The sequence below is a fragment of the Hyperolius riggenbachi genome, chromosome 6 (assembly GCF_040937935.1).
Source record: "Hyperolius riggenbachi isolate aHypRig1 chromosome 6, aHypRig1.pri, whole genome shotgun sequence".
Lineage (NCBI taxonomy): Eukaryota > Metazoa > Chordata > Amphibia > Anura > Hyperoliidae > Hyperolius > Hyperolius riggenbachi.
The window spans coordinates 204517958-204537148 of record NC_090651.1 but is presented as its reverse complement, the minus strand read 5'-3'; the positions used below and the strand labels follow the sequence as shown (position 1 = coordinate 204537148).

At 41.1% G+C, this 19191-nt stretch overlaps 1 protein-coding gene across 10 annotated transcripts in view; it reads right to left on the bottom strand.

The window, feature by feature from the left end:
* Positions 1-1308: 1308 nt before the first annotated feature.
* The window catches only part of LOC137521286 (CMP-N-acetylneuraminate-beta-galactosamide-alpha-2,3-sialyltransferase 4-like), a 696719-nt gene continuing 678836 nt past the window's right edge, over positions 1309-19191 (bottom strand). For all 10 annotated transcript variants that reach the window (XM_068240323.1, XM_068240331.1, XM_068240332.1 and 7 more), the window contains 4 exons: positions 17133-17322; positions 16839-16988; positions 9061-9213; positions 1309-2026 (listed from right to left, as the gene is read on the bottom strand). In XM_068240323.1, the coding sequence (XP_068096424.1) occupies positions 1940-2026; positions 9061-9213; positions 16839-16988; positions 17133-17322 (580 nt within the window). In that variant the 3' untranslated portion in view covers positions 1309-1939. The remainder of the gene's footprint in view (positions 2027-9060; positions 9214-16838; positions 16989-17132; positions 17323-19191) is intronic.

Here is a 19191-nt window from a genome sequence, read left to right as displayed (position 1 = left end):
GGTGAATTGCAGCAAGAACTGCCGCACCTTACATTTGTATGACTGCCAGCTTTAGATTCAGCTGTTAGCAGTAGAAGCAAATTGAATTAGTAGTGGCACTGGCATTTCATGAAGAATGTTGTGCTTACCGCAGTGTATACATACATTTAACTGAGATAATACTATTGTTATTATTGCACTTACATAAAGCTCTTCCATCTTCTGTAGCAGTTTACAAGGTACATAGTCTTGTCACTAACTGTCCCTCAGAGGAGCTCACAATCCACCTCTTCCATAGCCATAGTCTAATGGAATGTGTAATGGTTAAGGGCTCTGCCACTGACACAGGAGACCTGGGTTCGAATCTCAACTCTGCCTGTTCAGTAAGCCAGCACCTATTCAGTAGGAGACCTTGGGCAAGTCTCCCTAACACTGCTACTGCCTATAGAGTGCGTCCAAGTGGCTGCAGCTTTGGCGCTCTCAGTCCGCCAGGAGAAAAGCGTTATATAAATGTTCTGTGTTGGTCTGTCTGTCTAATGTCTGTCCCGTGAAGTTTATGTAGTAAATAATCTAAACGTGGATAGTACAATACATATGTTATGTAAGTTAAACAAGTATTTATCTACTTATATATGTATTGTTGTTTTTCCTGGGATAGTATGGCTGGCCCTGTTGCTTTAATGACATGGGATATTCTTCTCCACTCTCATTGGTCAGATGGGTCACATGATGTGTCATATGACCTCAAGGCAGCCAATTGGGGAAAGCAGGAAGAACTGTTAGAGTTGTTTTATACCGCATAACGCAATTGCAGATGTAAGCACAGAGTGGTTTTACTATGCAATCTTTCTGTGATTGTGTTTTGCTGTTTTTACTGGCTGCTAGGAATACAAGGAGACATGTAAAAGAAATGCAGTATGCAGGGCACTGATGCAAAATTAGATCGCAATCAGATCACTAGTATAAAAGGGTTCCTGGGATTATCATTATTTACCTGATGTCCTTGCGTTTTACAATTTGTATGCCATTGTAAACAGATTGCAAAATGTAGCAAATCACGTGTAGTATAAAACAGCCCTTACACATCTTACTGTTGCCTCAAATAAACACTGACCCATTTAAAATCTGACAGAATTCTGACAGAGTCAACATTTTAAATATGTTTGGGTGTGTTTGCAGTGTTTTGTTTTTTCAGAAGGATGGCACTGGCATTTGATTATCCTGACTAGGCCCCCAAAATGACTAGAAACAGTACTTATTATATTATACAGGTGGTCAAGACTTCAACTGCAGCAGCATTAAACACAGACACACAAATGAAGCAGCAAGTATTGTAGAAATCTTTTATAATTTCTCATCTGTGGAGGAACAGGAGAGATTTGAGTAAATTGGAACTTTAATGATGGAGAAGGATGTGACACCTAAGGGGTCCTGCCCCTTAGCTAATCCTATGAAACTCCTGTTCAGCTGTTATTCTTCAGTCCTCCACACAGTCACTGAATGAACTCTTATGGGCAGTAATTCATGAAACTGCAGTATCCAGATCTTTACAGATTCCCTCAACTGGCCAAGTCCACTTCTATTGTGCAGCTGTAACTATCATTTTTCCAAGATTCTTCATTAGCAGGAGAAAAAAGGTGTGCAATATTTTAAAATAAATATTAAAAGTTATTTTTCATCTTTAAAAAAGAATCTAATATAAAACATAATTACAAAGTATTCAATAGTCAATAGAACTGATAGAGTCAATAAAATTGGTAGTCTGATTTGAACTTCATTATATTGTAGTCCCCAGAGAAGATGGTTCCATACTGATTGCAGCTATACCTTTTCCCAAATTGTTTAGGAATTTTTCAATTCATACAGAAGTTTTCTCTGTTATTGTAAATGTCACTAGGCATGGCCTGTCCAGCAGACTGTCCACTGTTCTGCAGCATGGAACCCGAGAATAGTTTGGCTGTCAGAAGTAGGTTAGATTGTGAATGAGTCTGTTTTGTAGAAGATTTCGTATTGCAACTGCTTCAAGTGTGATGTTGTGTCCAGACACCTAATAAAGAAAAATGATAGGTTAGGACTGAACATGCTGTTCCATGCTGCTATCTTGTTCCTCCTTGCTTATCTTCTTGTCTAAATAACTTCCCTAAAGCATTTATATTATTTAATCAACTGAAAACTGAAGCAAGATAAAGCAAAGATACATGCTAGATTTTCTTCACTCAAGATGATCATTTTTGGTTGTAGCATGAGTACAAAGCTTAAAGTGGACCTGAACACTTGCACAGGACACAAGGAAAACATAAAGAAATGCACCCTGTATGTATTTAGAGCATTTAGCCTGTCTAATACCCCCTCATCTGTGTCTAATCACAAGTTGTAATTTGATCTCTCCCCATGTTATCTGACTGCCACGGCAGATAAGCTCATTTGAAAGCACATGTTAACAATATGTCTGCTTCCATGAAGCAATAGGAATAAACACTGCAGATTTATTGTAAAAAGAAGAGATGAGAAAAGGGATGCATGATCTTCTGGTGCAGCTGTATACAATAAGACTCTTAGTAGTCAGAGAAGGCAACATTAATACTCAGAGCTTTCATTGTGAAAGAAGAGTCTTTGATGTGTTTAGAATCCACCACTTAGTTTACAATGTGGCATTTTCAACTTCATTCTATTGGTTCTTTGCATAATGCTATTACATAGTACACTTTAGGCTCCTCCTACACATGTCCAAACAATCTGCCCAACTATCATCTAAACTTGGTCTATTGGAAGACAGTTAGGAGTGTGTATGGCTGGCAAACAACAAGACGGCCAACTAACAACAGGTAATTAACCACCACTATCCGTGGTTCAACCTGCACAACTGTCTTGCAGGTTGGCCATGTGTGTACAAGTCGTTTGAACAACTTTATTGTTTTTAAATACTGACATGTTGTGCAGTTTGTCATTTCACTTGGGGGTCAGTATTTAAGTTAGTTGGTTGTTTAGTTGGTTGGCATGTGTGTACTTGCCATGTAAACAACTTGTCATGTGGTTGGTAATGTTGTGCGGTTGGTTGTGCATTGTATTAGACGGGTGTATGAGCTTTTACTCAGGCCATTCTATTAGACAGGTGTATGAGCTTTTACTCAGGTCTTTCTGTCTGCATACATGCTTATCAGCAGCGGTGCTTGCTAATTAACCACTTAAGGACTGCAGCCTTAAAACCCCTTAAAGGGAATGTCCAAGCAAAATAAAAAAATGAGTTTCACTTACCTGGGGCTTCTACCAGCCCCATGCAGCCATCCTGTGCCCTCGTAGTCACTCACTGCTGCTCCAGTCCCCCGCTGGCAGCTTGCCGACCTCGGAGGTCGGCAGGACACATTGCGTACATTTTTACGCATTGCCGCTAGTGCAGGAACATTAACACGTACATTTTTACGCATTACTGGTTCAATGCGTAAAAATGTACGCATTGAACCAGTAACGCATAAAAATGTATGAGTTAATGTTCCTGCACTAGCGGCAATGCGTAAAAATGTACGCAATGCGTCCCGCCGACCTCCGAGGTCGGCAAGCTGCCAGCGGGGGACTGGAGCAGCAGTGAGTGACTACGAGGGCACAGGATGGCTGCATGGGGCTGGTAGAAGTCCCAGGTAAGTGAAACTCTTTTTTATTTTGCTTGAACCTTCCCTTTAAGGACCAGACACGTTTTTTTCCATTCAGACCACTGCAGCTTTAACGGTTTATTGCTCGGTCATACAACCTACCACCTAAATGAAGTTTACCTTCTTTCCTTGTCACTAATACAGCTTTCTTTTGGTGCTATTTAATTGCTGCTGTGATTTTTAGTTTTTATTATATTCATCAAAAAAGACATGAATTTTGTAAAAAAAAAAATGTTGTTTTTTTTTAACTTTCTGTGCTGGCATTTTCAAATAAAGTAAAATTTCTATATACATGTTTGTCTAAATTTATTGTGCTACATGCCTTTGATCAATAAATAGTCACTTATTTGATTTTTTTTTTGTTTGGGTAAAAGTTATAGCGTTTACAATCTATGTTGCAAAAAGTGAATTTCCCCAGTTTGAAGCATCTCTGACTTTTCTGAGCACCTGTCATGTTTCATGAGGTGCTAGAATTTCAGGATAGTATAAATACCCCCCAAATGACCCCATTTTGGAAAGAAGACATCCCAAAGTATTCACTAAGAGGCATGGTGAGTTCATAGAACATTTCATTTTTTTGTCACAAGTTAGCGGAAAATGACACTTTATGACAAAAATAAAAAAATTAAAAAAAAGCTTCCATTTCTAACTTGTGACAAAAAAAATGAAATCTGCCACGGACTCACTATGCCCCTCTCTGAATACTTTGGGGTGTCTACTTTCCAGAATGGGGTCAATTGTGGGCTGTGTTTACTGTATTGGCATTTTGGGGGGTGCAAAATTGTAAGCACCCTGTAAAGCCTAAAGGTGCTCATAGGACTTTGGGCCCCTCAGTGCACCTAGGCTGCAAAAAAGTGTCACACATGTGGTATCGCCGTAAACAGGAGAAGTAGTATAATGTGTTTTGGGGTGTATTTTTACACATACCCATTCTGGGTGGGAGAAATATCTCTGTAAATGGACAATTGTGTGTAAAACAAAATAAAAAAATTCTCATTTACAGAGCTATTTCTCCCACCCAGCATGGGCATGTGTAAAAATACACCCCAAAACACATTATACTATTTCTCCTGAGTACGGCGATACCACATGTGTGACACTTTTTGCAGCCTAGGTGCGCTATCGCCGTGCTCAGGAGTAATAGTATAATGTGTTTTGGGTTGTATTTTTACACATACCCATGCTGGGTGGGAGAAATAGCTCTGTAAATAAGATTTTTTTTTATTTTGTTTTACACACAATTGTCCGTTTACAGAGCGATTTCTCCCACCCAGCATGGGTATGTGTAAAAATACACCCCAAAACACATTATACTACTTCTCCCGAGTACGGCGATACCACATGTGTGAGTCTTTTTTGCAGCCTAGGTGCGCTAAGGGGCCCAAAGTCCTATGAGTACCTTTAGGATATCACAGGTTATTTTGAGGCATTTGGTTTCCAGACTACTCCTCACGGTTTAGGGCCCCTAAAATGCCAGGGCAGTATAGGAACCCCACAAGTGACCCCATTTTAGAAAGACGACACCTCAAGGTATTTCGTTAAGAGTATGGTGAATTCATAGAAGAATTTATTTTTTGTCACAAGTTAGCGGAAATTTGGTTTTTTTTTTTTGTTTTTTTTTTTACAAAGTGTCATTTTCCACTAAATTGTGACAAAAAATAAAATCTTCTATGAACTCATTATACACCTAACGGAATACCTTGGGGTGTCTTCTTTCTAAAATGGGGTCACTTGTGGTGTTCTATACTGCTCTGGCATTTTAGGGGCCCTAAACCGTGAGGAGTAGTCTAGAAACCAAATGCCTCAAAATGACCTGTAAAATCCTAAAGGTACTCATAGGACTTTGGGCCCCTTAGCGCACCTAGGCTGCAAAAAAGTGTCACACATGTGGTATCGCCGTACTCAGGAGAAGTAGTATAATGTGTTTTGTGGTGTATTTTTACACATACCCATGCTGGGTGGGAGAAATATTTCTGTAAATGACAATTTTTTTTTAATTTTATTTACACACAATTGTCCATTTACAGAGACATTTCTCCCACCCAGCACGGGTATGTGTAAAAATACTTCCCAAAACACATTATACTACTTCTCCTGAGTACGGCGATACCACATGTGTGACACTTTTTTGCAGCCTAGGTGCGCTAAGGGGCCCAAAGTCCTATGAGTACCTTTAGGATTTCACAGGTCATTTTGAGGCATTTGGTTTCCAGATTACTCCTCGCGGTTTAGGGCCCCTAAAATGCCAGGGCAGTTTAGAAATGCCACAAGTGACCCCATCTTAGAAAGAGGACACCCCAAGGTATTCCGTGAGTATGGTGAGTTAATAGAAGATTTTATTATTATTATTAGTGTATCCTAGTGACCCTAATATACATCTGACTGCGATCAGTAATGATCACTTACAGATACTATATAGTAGGAATGCTGATTAGCGACAGTGATGATGCTAATCAGCAACTAATTAGCGACTGCGGTGTGGTGTGCTGGGTGCTAACTGATGTTAATTACCCAACGAAGGGCCCTAGCTAAATAACTGGCCTAACTGTTAACACTAGTGATACTAAAAAAGAGACAGTTTTCAATGATCACTGTTTTTAGATCACTAGGATAGTGACAGGGGGGGTGATCAGAATCCCGCAGGGGCAGGGTAGGAGTGATGGGGGTGACAGGAGGTGATTGATGGGTGTCTCAGGGGGTGATTAGAGGGGAGGATAGATGCAATCAATGCACTGGGGAAATGATCAGGGGGGTCTGAGGGGTCTCTGAGGGTGTGGGCGGGTTTTTGGGTGCCCACAAGAGGCAGATTAGGGTCTTATCTGATGGGTAGCAGTGACGGGGTGACAGGGGGTGATTGATGGGTGACCAGTGGGTGATTAGAGGGGAGAACAGATGTAAACAATGCACTTGGGAGGTGATCTGAGGGCGGGTCTGCGGGCAATCTGAGGGTGTGGGCAGGTGATCAGGTGCCCACAAGGGGAAGGTTAGGGTCTGATCTGATGGGTGGCAGTGACAGGGGGTGACAGGGGGTGATTGATGGGTGATCAGTGGGTGATTACAGGGGAGAATAGATGTATACAGTACACAGGGGGGGGGGTCTAGGGGGAGTTCTGGGGAGGATCTGAGGGTGTGTGTGTGTGTGGGTATCAGGAGACCCAGGGGGCAGTTTAGGACCTAATCTAAAATATAGCATTGACAGATAGTGACAGTGGGTGATTAGGGGGGCTTTTGTCACCATTGGAGGGTTTCTCTTTTTTCCCGCCAGGTAAGGAAAAAGGCTTTTTTGGATTATGGGGGAATAGAGGAGGGGTGGTCTTAAAGGATATTTTGAAAAATGGGAAAATCAAGTCTCTTAATGAGATGCGGGATGAATTTAGACAATTTCCATTTGACTTTTGGAGATATGCACAGTTGAAGCATTTTTTTGGTGGAGAAGGAGAGAACCTCTTACTATAGAGTTGAGTTGTCTGAGTTTGAAAAGTTATTTGTTTTGGATGCTCCTCCTGTACATCTAGTGTCGTTCCTTTATAGAGAAATGAATCGGAGGGGAGAAGGGAATTTTCCAGGTAACTGTTCTAGAACAGTGATGGCTAACATTGGCACTCCAGATGTAGTGGAACTAAAAGTCCCATGAGGCATTGCAATACTCTGTCAGCTCTAAGCATAACTCGGGGAGGCAGAGGCATGCTGGGATTTGTAGTTTTGTCACAGCTGGAGTGCCAAAGTTAGCCATCACTGCTCTAGAATAAAAGAAATTAATTTCAAGTTGTTATCTAGTTATCAAGTTGTATAATAGGACACCGGATAAATTAGCTGTAATGTTTCAGGGAATTAGTGATAGATGCTGGAGATGATGTGGGGCAAAGGGTACACTGTTGCATTTGGTGTGGGAGTGCACAGTTATTTTGGGGTTTTGGAAAGGGGCGTTGGAATGTATTGGGGAATTGTATGAAGGAGAGGGTGATTTGGATGTTGTGAAAGTGCTGAATGGAACATGTGCATCTATTGGTAGATATAAGAGATCTTTGTTACCTCAATTATTGATTGCAGCTAAGATTTTGATTCCGGCTAAATTAGTGGAGATGCCAGAGTCCTCCATCCCTTAAGGAATGGGTTGAAAGAGTTAATAAGGTAAAGGGGTTGGAGAATCAAATTGCATTACAACAAGATTAACTAGAGGGGTTTAATGTAAAATGGGAAAAATGGAATGAGTTTCAGGATACAAGGAAATATGATGCCATACAATGCCTTGTAAGGGTGTTTTCGCCTTCCTCTGGATCAACAGGGATATGTGAGGGAGCAGGCTGGTGTTGTACTTTATACTGGTTGAACTCGATGGACGTATGTCTTTTTTCAACCAAAATAACTATGTAACTATATATGGGGATATGATGGAGATGTAGGAGGAGGAGTACTCAAGGGAATGTAAGGATATATTATAGGAGGGTATGGCATTTAAGGGGATACATGAACATTATGGCGTTCTTTTGTTTTGTTTTTTTGTTATAATGAGATATTGATATGATGATGATTATGTTTGTGGATAAGGGAGGAGGAGGGGATTGGGGAGTTCTGTTTTTGTTTTCCTAAAATTTGAAAAATTTGGTGAAATGTATACCGATGCTTGGAATATAAGATTGGAATGTTCATTTTTCTATAATAAATTATATGAAAAAAACACAAAACACTTGGTTACCCCTGGTTGAGTGCATCTAAACTTAAAGTGCTCTTCTCCATTGTCCAGGTTAGTAGGTGGAAACTAGACAACCGTGACTCCCAAAAGATGCAATGGATCAAGGGGTATTCCTGAATGTTTTTTTCCCTTGCCCCCTTAAATGCACTTCCACAGTACCTTCCATTCTCGTAGCTTTGCTGGGGGGAGGGGAGGGGGCAGGTGCTATCACAGGCAACAAACTCCATCTTCCATTCTGAGTAATAGAGGGGTGTGGCTTGTGTCAGGGACTGTTCAGCAATGGGGATGGGGCTGGGCTGGCACTTAACCTTTCCCTCACTGTTCACTATTGGTAGAGATGTGTATGGAAGAAAATGTTAGGTAAGCAAATCTGATGCAGAGAGAAACAGCAAAATACACTTAGGGGTATAGGACAGAATGTCATCATCCCGATTTATGTGAGTTAATGTGGGTTTTTGAGGGTGCATGCCCGTCTTGGTGTTAGATTGAGGAGGAAATGAGGGAAGAAGTAAAACTATGAACATGGGCTTGAGCTTACTCATAATCATAGTGGTGCAAAAGAAAGCATGATATCAATTGAACTGTCTTTGCTATTACTCCCAAAACATTGTGCATTTTTAAAAGTGGTATCTGATAATATCACAATGCATAACAAATATTGCTGTTGGAGATGCATTCAGTGCTTGCGTTTTTATTCTGTCCTGAAAAGGTTTAACAGGCATTTACAGCTGTAACACTTACTGCCATGGACTTTAGAGTCACCTTCTCGTAGTAGTGGATGGGTTCCTTCTTATTGCTAAGTGAAGGGTACCCAAACCCTGCAATATCAACCATGTCACAAAAGTGCAGAGCAAAGGTGATGGCCAGCATTCCAGTGGTGGGCTTCTGAAAAGACTAGAGAAATAGAAATTATTTATTGAGGTCAGAAGCACAGAAAAAAAAGAGTCCTTTCCCCAAAGAATTAGTAAGACTCCAGTCATCCTCACTATAGCACAAAAAAATTGAGACTTATGTAAATGTTTCCAATTTTCTGCAGTCATAGAAAAAAATTAACACGATTGTAGACTGGATCCTCTGGCTCACTCACTTCGCAAAATAAGGATCCTGTGAGCTTCAGTGGGTCTCTGAATCACTGTAGAGCTGGAATATGGTCACATGTCAGAGAGAGATGCCAGCAGCTAGGTTCAGGTAATCTTTAGAGGAAACCAGGATTTACACAAGTCCCATTTTGGTAAGTGAGCCAGACTTTTGTAAAATGCAGCAAACCATGCAACTTCACACAAAACTCACATTACAACTAGTAACAGATCTTTTCTTCAAATGGATAAAGTAGGTAAGGATCATGTTTGTTTTATTTTTTTCTCTCTAAATTGGGGAGATTCCTTTCATTTGCTTTTGCTATTTACATGATGTGAAGTAAATGATCCTATCTAATGGCGACACAGTCAATAGTACGATAACAACTGTATGGAGAGGAAGTTTATCAGATTTTTATTTCTGCCTTTGTCACTGTTAAAGTCAATGTGAATCGGTGAAAAATGAATCAGCCAGATACTTACCTAAAGAGAGGGAAGGCTCTGGATCCTATAGAGCCTTCCTGCTCCTCTATCGATCCTTGTTCCAGCACTGGCTCCCTGGTAGCAAATACTGCTCTCTCTGCCGCCGAAGGAGGTTTCAGAAGTCTTTTGTGAGCCCGAGTGCTCTCGAAGACGGGCCGCTCCATACTGTGCATGTGCAAGCGCCCTCACTCACCCACTCGTACGTTCGCAATATGGAGCCGCCTGCCTTTGGAAGGGCTCGGCTCACAGAGACTTCTGAAGTCCCCTGGGATTCAAACAGGGGAGTCAGCACTTAACGGAGGAGATCTGGAACGCTGCATTGGACCCAGAGCCTTCCTTCTCCTTAGGTAAGTATCTGGCTCTTTTTTTTTTTACTGATACCAAATTGACTTTAAGGTTAAGAATTCACTTTCTTTTACTGCTGTTTTTACTTTTTATTGCCAGAGTGATTGTGTAGATCAGAGAAATAGAGGTATAACAAATTGCAGGCCACATAGCAAATGTGCACAAGCCTCCTACTTTATCACTAAACATATACAGTTTTAACAATTTCAATATGTATTTTTGTTTGCTCTCATCTGCAGTCCTATCCTTGCAAATCCTACACAACTAACAAGGGTATCATATAATCAGGTAACTGTGACTCTTAAGTGGGGTCACTTTAATGCATGTGTGTGTGTGTGTGGGGGGGGGGGCATACTTGTGAGTGGCCACCCCCAAAGTGCGGAAGCACCAACATCATGAAATGCTGGGTCCCAGGTTCACAATTCTGCATAGAGTTTTTGTGTTCTTCCTGTGTATGCATGAGTTTCCTCTGGGCCCTCCATTTTTTTCCCCACATTTCAAAAACATAAATTAATTGGCTTCCCCATAAATTTGCCTTAGACAGTCATAGATTTAAGCTACTAACACACTTTCAATTCCTGATTCCTGGCTGTTCAAGGCTTGATGCTGTACAGATGAGTCACTAGCCTACAGGCTAGCGAAGAGTCTGTTGCTATGAGGGGGGGGGGATCATGAGTGACGCATGATGGAGCAGATTGAGAGTGGTGAGTTGAAAGAACAATGTTCTTGGGGGTTGCTTGGGCGTCAAGGATCAAAAAAGACCCGGCATACCGGATCTTTAGGAATCATTGGGCAACTGCTATACTGGATTCATGCTAGATCCTTTGTCGAGGTGATCTTTATCGACCACCATGGCCAAGATTGACCTAGTGTGCACAGATAGCTTAAAAATATGGTGGGGATTAGATTGTGAACCCCTCTGAGGGATATTTAGTGAATAGACTATAACTGTAGTGATGAGCACAAATTTCGCATGATTGTAATTTGCAATTATGATGCAAAATTTTGGGAAAAATCATAATGAATTTCGTTTGTATACATAATTAGGAACCGTAATTTTGCATACATTTTTGTGTAATTTTGTGTGGCTAATAGCAAAGCTCCAATACATGCCATTGTCCCTAAAATTGCTACGTATGTTAAAGAAAAGAGTGGGTGAATTTTTTTTTTCCCAAAAAAGACCTTGTAGTTTTTGAGAAAATTGATTTTAAAAATGCAAAGGGAGAATGGTTTCTACTCAGTAAACTGACCATTTAAAAAACATTTTTCCTTTGTATTTTTAAAATCAGTTTTCTCAAAAACTACAAGCTCTTTTTGAAAAATGTTAGTTCCACTCTTCTGCTACAAAGTCTTTTTACAAAGTCTTTTCAAAATGGCGCGGTGCGGCAATTTGCTGCACTGCTACCTTAGCCTAATATAACCCTATGGAAAGTTTATACTTCCGAAGTTGCAGTACGCTGTGACGGAAGTGCACAATTCAACACTAGCGCAGAACTAAGTTACCACGGCAGCATTGGCCTGGCGACGCTGGGTTTTTTAAAACGTCAGCGTTGCGATGCCGCAGCGCACATGCGTGGAAGCCTACTTTTACAATACGCTTCTGCATACCTGAAACAGGAAGTGACCGGAAGCGCACGTAACTTCCTGCTTGGCTGGTGGCCAGACAGGGAACACCGTTTACTAACACAGTGTTCCGTGAAGGCCTGTTTTTGTCGGTGTGATGCACCGCAACATTACTGCCAGTTTGCAGTGTGAAACCAGCCTTAACATACGTAGAAATTTTGGTGACAATAGCATATATAGGAGCTTTGCTATTAACCTCTAAAGTCGACATGAAATTACGCAAAAATCATGTGAAAATTGCATGAAACTATGAATGGATTACACAAAATCAATAATGAATGTCCAAATTGTAATTACATATGGCTGTAATTGCAAAATTATTTATTAGCAGATTATGTTCATCACTAATAGACTGTACAAGCACTGCTAAAGATATCCGTGCTATATAAAGTAAATACTAAATAAACAAGAAAATATTCTTCCCTTTCCATGCATTTGCTGAAACCGCAAAGTTGAGAGCTACTCTGTTTCCCCGAATTTAAAACCTCCCCTGAAAGTAAGCCCTAGCATATATTTTGAGTATGCTCGAAATATAAGCCCACCCCCTAAAATAAGCCGAATCCCCCTGCGAAAGTCGAATCCCCCTGCGGCTTTTTCTCTGCATAATTCACACCGCAGATCAGCGATGAAAGGCAGTTCATGTTGTCCAGGAACAGCACCGCCAGATACAGGAAGTAAACAGAGATCACTTCCTGTATACGCCGATGCTTACTGGGCTACATGAGCTGCCTTCACCGCTGATCTGCGGTGTGAATTATGCAGGGCATAAGCCGCAAGGGGATCTGACTTTCTTAAAGAGTAACTGTCAGGCTGCAGAAGCTAATTTAAACCTCTATTCTCCTGTGTTAAACAGTTTAAAAGGAAGCCATAAAGCCATTAGTGAAGATAAAAATCTCAGTTACCTTTGATGTGTTCTTATCAGAAAAGCTGTTATAGACCCATAAGGACGCAAGCCGCATACTAAACTGCAAAGCATTCTGGGGCCCTCCCCTCGGCTGCTAATGAGACGTTACAGCAGCTTGTAATCAGTCCAGCGCGTAGCACTGATAAATCTCGGGGCAGAGTACACTGCAGGAGTCAGCTATTGTTCCTAGCCACATGGCTCATTAATATTCACTGCACACTGTGTTGTTCAAGTACGAGCTTATCTGTGATCAGGAAGCAGGCAGGACATGACGACACATTTGACAGAAAAACATGGAGCCTGCCATGAGCTGTCAGGAGCATCTATCTCTGCATATACTATATGCAAATTCTGTGAAATCCAAACGTGGACAATGAAATGCATATGTAATGTAAGTACAGCCAATCTTTAGCTACTGATATATGTGTTTATTTTCTCTGAGACCTTATACCTAACAGCTCCTCTTTAAAGTGGACCCAAATTAAAAATACAAGATTTCAGAAATACAATCTATTTTCTAAATTATAATAATAAATAGTTGCCTTTTTTCTGCTGCATGATGACAAATATAAAATATTTTACATTTATTGGAGGAACCCCTCCCTTCCTTTCAAATTGCCGGGACAAAATCCGGCAAACTGGTGGAGTAGATGGTGTTCTGCAAAGGAGGAATTGGTAATGGCTGCCCCCAGTATAACCCTAGTTATGAAAAGAGAAGGGTGAAAAGCATGCACTGAAAGGTTCATAGGTTTGAAGGAGTGTTAATTTATCTTTGAATGTGTCAGAGTGGTGCAACTAAATATTTTTAATTAAAAAAGTTTGGTTTGGGTCCGCTTTAAGGAGCAGACAAGGTAAAGCGAGTGGGTGAGCACGTTGGAGAGAGGCGGAGGGAAACTGGCTATATACAAGGGGAATCTGGCTATATACTAGGGGGCTCTGGCTATATACAAGGGGGAATCTGGCTATATACAGGGGAAATCTGGCTATATACAGGGGGAATCTGGCTATATGCAGGGGAAATCTGGCTATATACAGGGGGAATCTGGCTATATACAGGGGGAATATGGCTATATACCAGGGGGAATCTGGCTATATACTAGGGTGATCTGGCTGTATACTAGGGGGCTCTGGCTATATACGGGGGAATCTGGCTGTATACAGGGGGAATCTGGCTACATACTAAATGGGATCTGGCTACCTCCACAAAATATAAGACCTCCCCAAAAATAAGCCATAGCACATCTTTTGAAGGAAAATTTAATATAACACAATGTAATGATTTATTCAGATTTGGACCAATGGGGATCCTTTGTAGGTAATTCAAGTGTTTTGCGGAAAGGTTTGTCATTTAACAGCGGACATCAGGGTTACAACCCTTCAATCAAGCAAAGGGAACACAGTTCTGACAATAACTAAAATGTATTTTAAACACAAGATTTCTTTCATTAAAAACATTTTTATTGGTTTGGGTTACTTTGTCTTTTAAGAGTAACTTTAGCAAAAAAATGGAAGGGGGGGGGGGGGGGGGGGGATCAATACATTGTAAAGTGAGACGTTAAAAAACTAGAATAGAGATCAAGAAATTATTGATATTCACCATATAATTTGTTCATATTGTTTGATTCACAATCAGCCTGCACATAATCATCTTTACTACTGGTAGACATGAAAAAAAAAACAGACAGCACCAACTGCCATTATCTATAACCACACCCCCTTACAATGCGATAGACTAAAGGTGCCCATTTTCACTAAATGCAATCTTTCAATGCGATTTGAACCATCTTACTGTTAAGGGGCAGCTTAAAGAGGAATTTCAGTGAAAATTATGTAATAAAATGAGTGCTTTATTTTTACAATAATTATGTATAAATGAATTTAGTCAGTGTTTGCCCATTGTAAAATCTTTCCTCTCCCTGATTTAAATTCTGGCATTTATCACATCATGGTGACATTTTTACTGCTGGCAGGTGATGTCAAGGAAAGGATATGCTGCTTGCTTTTTTGGCAGTTGGAAACAGCTGTTATTTCCCACAATGCATCAAGGCTCCCACAGTGTGATGCCAGAACCATGGTCCTGACATCACACTGTGGGAGGGATTTCACCACAATATTAGCCATACAGAGCCCCCTGATGATCCGCTTGTGAAAAGGAATAGATTGCTCATGGGAAAGGGGGTATCAGCTACTGATTGGGATGAAGTTCAATTCTTGGTTACGGTTTCTCTTTAAGGTTGTTGTTTTTTTTGTTTTTAAATATACATATACACAGAGGGATATACTGGTTGCTTGGCAATTGGAAGCAGCCATTATTTCCTACAATGCAATAAGGCCCACAGACAGGAAACTGTCAGGACCTAGGTGCTGACATCACACTGTTAAGGGGATTAACCACAATATCAACCATACAGACCCCCTGATGAGCCATTTGAAAAAAAGATTTCTCATGGTAAAGGGGGTGTCAGCTACTGATTGGGATGAAGTTCAATCCTTGGTTACAGTTCCTTTTTAAAGTGAAACTCCACCATTGTTGAGAAACAAGCAATCCCTTCATCCATCTCAACAAATTGCCATGATTAATGTCACATAGTATTTCAAATTGCAAACCTTGGTTCTGAGCACAAATTCACAGTCACTTAGTTCATGCAGATTTGGAAATAAGTATTAACCTCTTTGGCGGTAATCCCGAGCTGAGCTCGGGGTAAGCCGCCGCGGAGGATTTCTCAGGCCCTGGTGGGCCGATTTGCGTAATGTTTTTTTTTGTTACACGCAGCTAGCACTTTGCTAGCTGTGTGTAGTACCTGATCATCGCCATTTGCCGCCGATCCACTGCGAAAGAGGGCCCCCCCGCAGACCCCTTGTGCAGCCTGGCCAATCACTGCCAGGCTGCGCTATGGAGTGGATCGGGACTCCCCCTGACGTGATGACATAATCCCGATCGTCGAGGGAAGCCCTACAGGAAATCCCGTTCAGAACGGGATTTCCTGATAGGTATGATCGCCGGCGGCGATCAGAAGGGTGGGAGGGAAGGAGCAGGGAGGGGGGAATCATGTAGACTAGCTACATGAAAAAAAAAATAGGCGAAAAAAAAAACCACCCGCGGCCGTGCGGCCGCAAATCAATTGACCGCCAGGGAGGTTAAGACTGTCTGTTTTGTCAGCTGATTACTCTCACAATATGAAAAAATACCTGTCTGTACTGAAAGGGAATACAGATTCCAGGACAGAAAATATGTACTAGTTGTGCTTATAGATACGGTAGTTTAGCTGGCTGCATTTTGAAATTCAATTGTAATTTTTAACAAACATTTGTGCAGCAATTACAGGTAGTCTCCGGTTAATGAACGAGATAGGGACTGTAGCTTCGTTCTTAACCTGAATCTGTTTTTAAGTCGGAATATTATGCCATCTCTGTCCCCGTAACCTCCTCTGTGCCACCTGTGGCTCCATTGCCCCCCTCTGTGTCACCTCTGCCCTGTGTACCTGTTTATACAAGTTTAAAAGCCATTTTTTTCTTTGAGTTTTTTAAAATCGATTTTCTCAAAAACTACAAGTCTAATTTGAAATTTTTTTTGACTTGTTCCCATGAAAACACAGAATCCATGCTGTTCGTAAGTCAGGCGTTCGTAAGTCGGGGACTACCTTTATACATGTTTGAAGCAATTCATGACGTGAATAATAAATATGAAACAAGCCCATTTTACTTATTTAGTTGGTTGGTGTGCCAATCATTTTTCCTTTTATCGTATACGTGCAAATTTCCCAAAACTGGGCAAGTGAATGTTGTTTAAAAAATGTGCTAGCCAGGCATTGCACAACATGTCTAGAACACATTTGAATAAACAATGCATACTGCCTACCCATGGTACATAGGGGATCACACTTGTTTTGATGGTCAATGAGATGCTAATAATTTCAAACTGAAAACAATTTATGCCAGTTCCATACAAATGTATGCAGCTTAGAAATGGACCATAGATAGAGAGATATTGCTCATCACATATTCATACAGGCTTACAGATTTTTTCTTGCCAGTAATAATAATAATAAATATTAGCTATAAATGTATAACCTATGCACTCCTCTTACCGTTTTTGTCTTCTTAGAGGTCTGCAGATCAGAAAGAGTACCAAGAATTTTGGTTGCAGTGACTTCCATGTAGTAGGGATTAAGGATACGGATATTATGAGGTGTCACTTCCCAAATCAGAGGAGGCATCTTCCAAAACCCTTTCCGAACCTGCAAGAATATGCAGAGTGTAACAGCTGAGTGGAGACAGGCGACCAGTGCAAGGTTGTATGTGAGTTAATGTGTAACAGGCACTAAAGTGCTAGAGTAACACCTTTACAGTGTCTGCATAACAAAACACATGAAGTCACACACCCGCTTTTCATTGTTCAGAATGATCTTCATCCATTGGATGTCCAAAGGCTTAAAAGGTACGAGCACCAGCAGAGTATCATCATTGTTGTCCATCTGAGGGTCAAAATCTGCTGATTCCGGGTAGAAGAACCGCATAGTGGTCTTGCTGCCAACATCTTTCTCATAATTGTGTACTGGAGCATTGTTCAGCCTGTAAGGAAATGTACATGAGAATGATTATCTGCTGTGGACTGGTTTAAGAAAATGATGGATTTACTAAAGAAAAACAGATTATCTCAAAAGGGCATTATTCTTGATCATGCTCATACTTCCTCCATTAGTACCCGGGTACAGGAATGAAACTTTAAGGTCTTGTCTAGATGGTACAGGACTACGGGCAGGCTGGCTGTGATTTTTTGGCACTGGGGAGGACAGGTGTTGGAGAGGCTGCGGGAGTCGGGGCACTATACTACACCTGCCATGGAACTGTTCTAAAATCAAATGCTTTTTGGAAGAGGTACTGCATATAAGCAGGAAGGTGTCATGTCAAAAGATAGAAGATGGTCCTTGGAGTGCCTCCTGCATTTGTTACTTTAATTAAAACACCATAAAAAGTCGGTGGTGCTCCACATGTTAAATGCAGCAAAGAGTCTATTACCTCTCCACTGGAAATTGACATATGTACCTACTGTTAAGGATTGGTTCATGAAACTGTATGAAATCCAGCAAATAGAGGAAACTTCATTGGAGTGTAAAGACAAATATGATAAATATTATATGGTATGGGCAACGTGGATTGATTATAAAAATTCCCCAGAGTATCTTAGTTATGTTCAAAACTTCCCATGATACAGGTATTCGAAACACAGTTAAAACCTATGATGGTGGCCATTTTTCGTGTTTTATTGTTTGTTTGTTTCTATATAAGGGTTTGTTATGTTGTGCAAGCACTACTTAGTGAGGGTCAGATTCTGACTAATGGGTGAGACAGTGGATGTGTATAGGTCCACTGTGTTCAGTGATCTCACCTAGTTTATAATGATATATTAGCAATATCAGCCTACAAGTACGTATGAGATCTGTTGGGGCTTTCACGGGGCTCCTGCATGGGCCTATAGAATGTTTTCTGCATCATCCCATATTGTTATGGTATTGCCTTTCCTTGACTTAATAAAATTATATTAAAAAAAAGAAAAACAAGTTGTGCCCGTGGTAACAATGGTAGATCAGAAATAAACTATGTGATTCTCTGCCATTGCTATGCTTCTTATTACAGCTGCAAGTGATCACAGGATAACTAGTTTACAATATAGTTTCTTCCGCAAGTAAATAGCTGCAGGAACTTTTTAAAAACTGTTTTCCTGCCAAGAACTCAAATAGGTATTACGTTTAAATTTTTAAATAAATGCTGCCCCTCCCCCACCCTGTTCATGTTGGGTAATCAGGAAAATGGAGCACATGGTCATGAGCCTTTTCCCCCAGACCAATACCAACCCGTGTGGTTTTTAACTTTAGGTTATACCAAGCACATTGTCCAAATGATTAGGACAAGGGGATTTCCCATCTCTGTCTGCCCCAAGGAGGAGGTGGGGGCAATGAACAGAGGGAGACTGAGGCTGGGGTCTATAAGCCATCTTGATAATAAAAGGTCCTCTAGACATTCGACACCCCACTGGGGAAATAAGTACAAGAGAATATTCACACCAAATGTAATGAAAAAACCCACAAACACTTTAAAAAAAGTTTCAACTTAAAGTATACCAGAGCTGAAGTAAGTAGGAGAAGCGCGGGAAGCAGGCATGTATGGGCAGGTGTCCTGAAGCCCATCACTTCCCTCAGTTCTCCTTTGCCAGCCAAATGCCCCTCAGCAGCCTCTTCTGGGTCGACCGGGTTGAGCATTAGTGCGCAAGCGCTGCGCTCAGTGAATTACGTCACAATTACGTCATGCGCAGAGTGCTCCCGGTGCAATGTATGATGCCTGAAGCCAGGCCTGCGTACTGATGCCTGACCTGGCCAACCTGGAATAGGCTGAAGGGGCATTTATCTAGCAAAGGCGGGGGGGGGGGGGGAGGCATCAGGA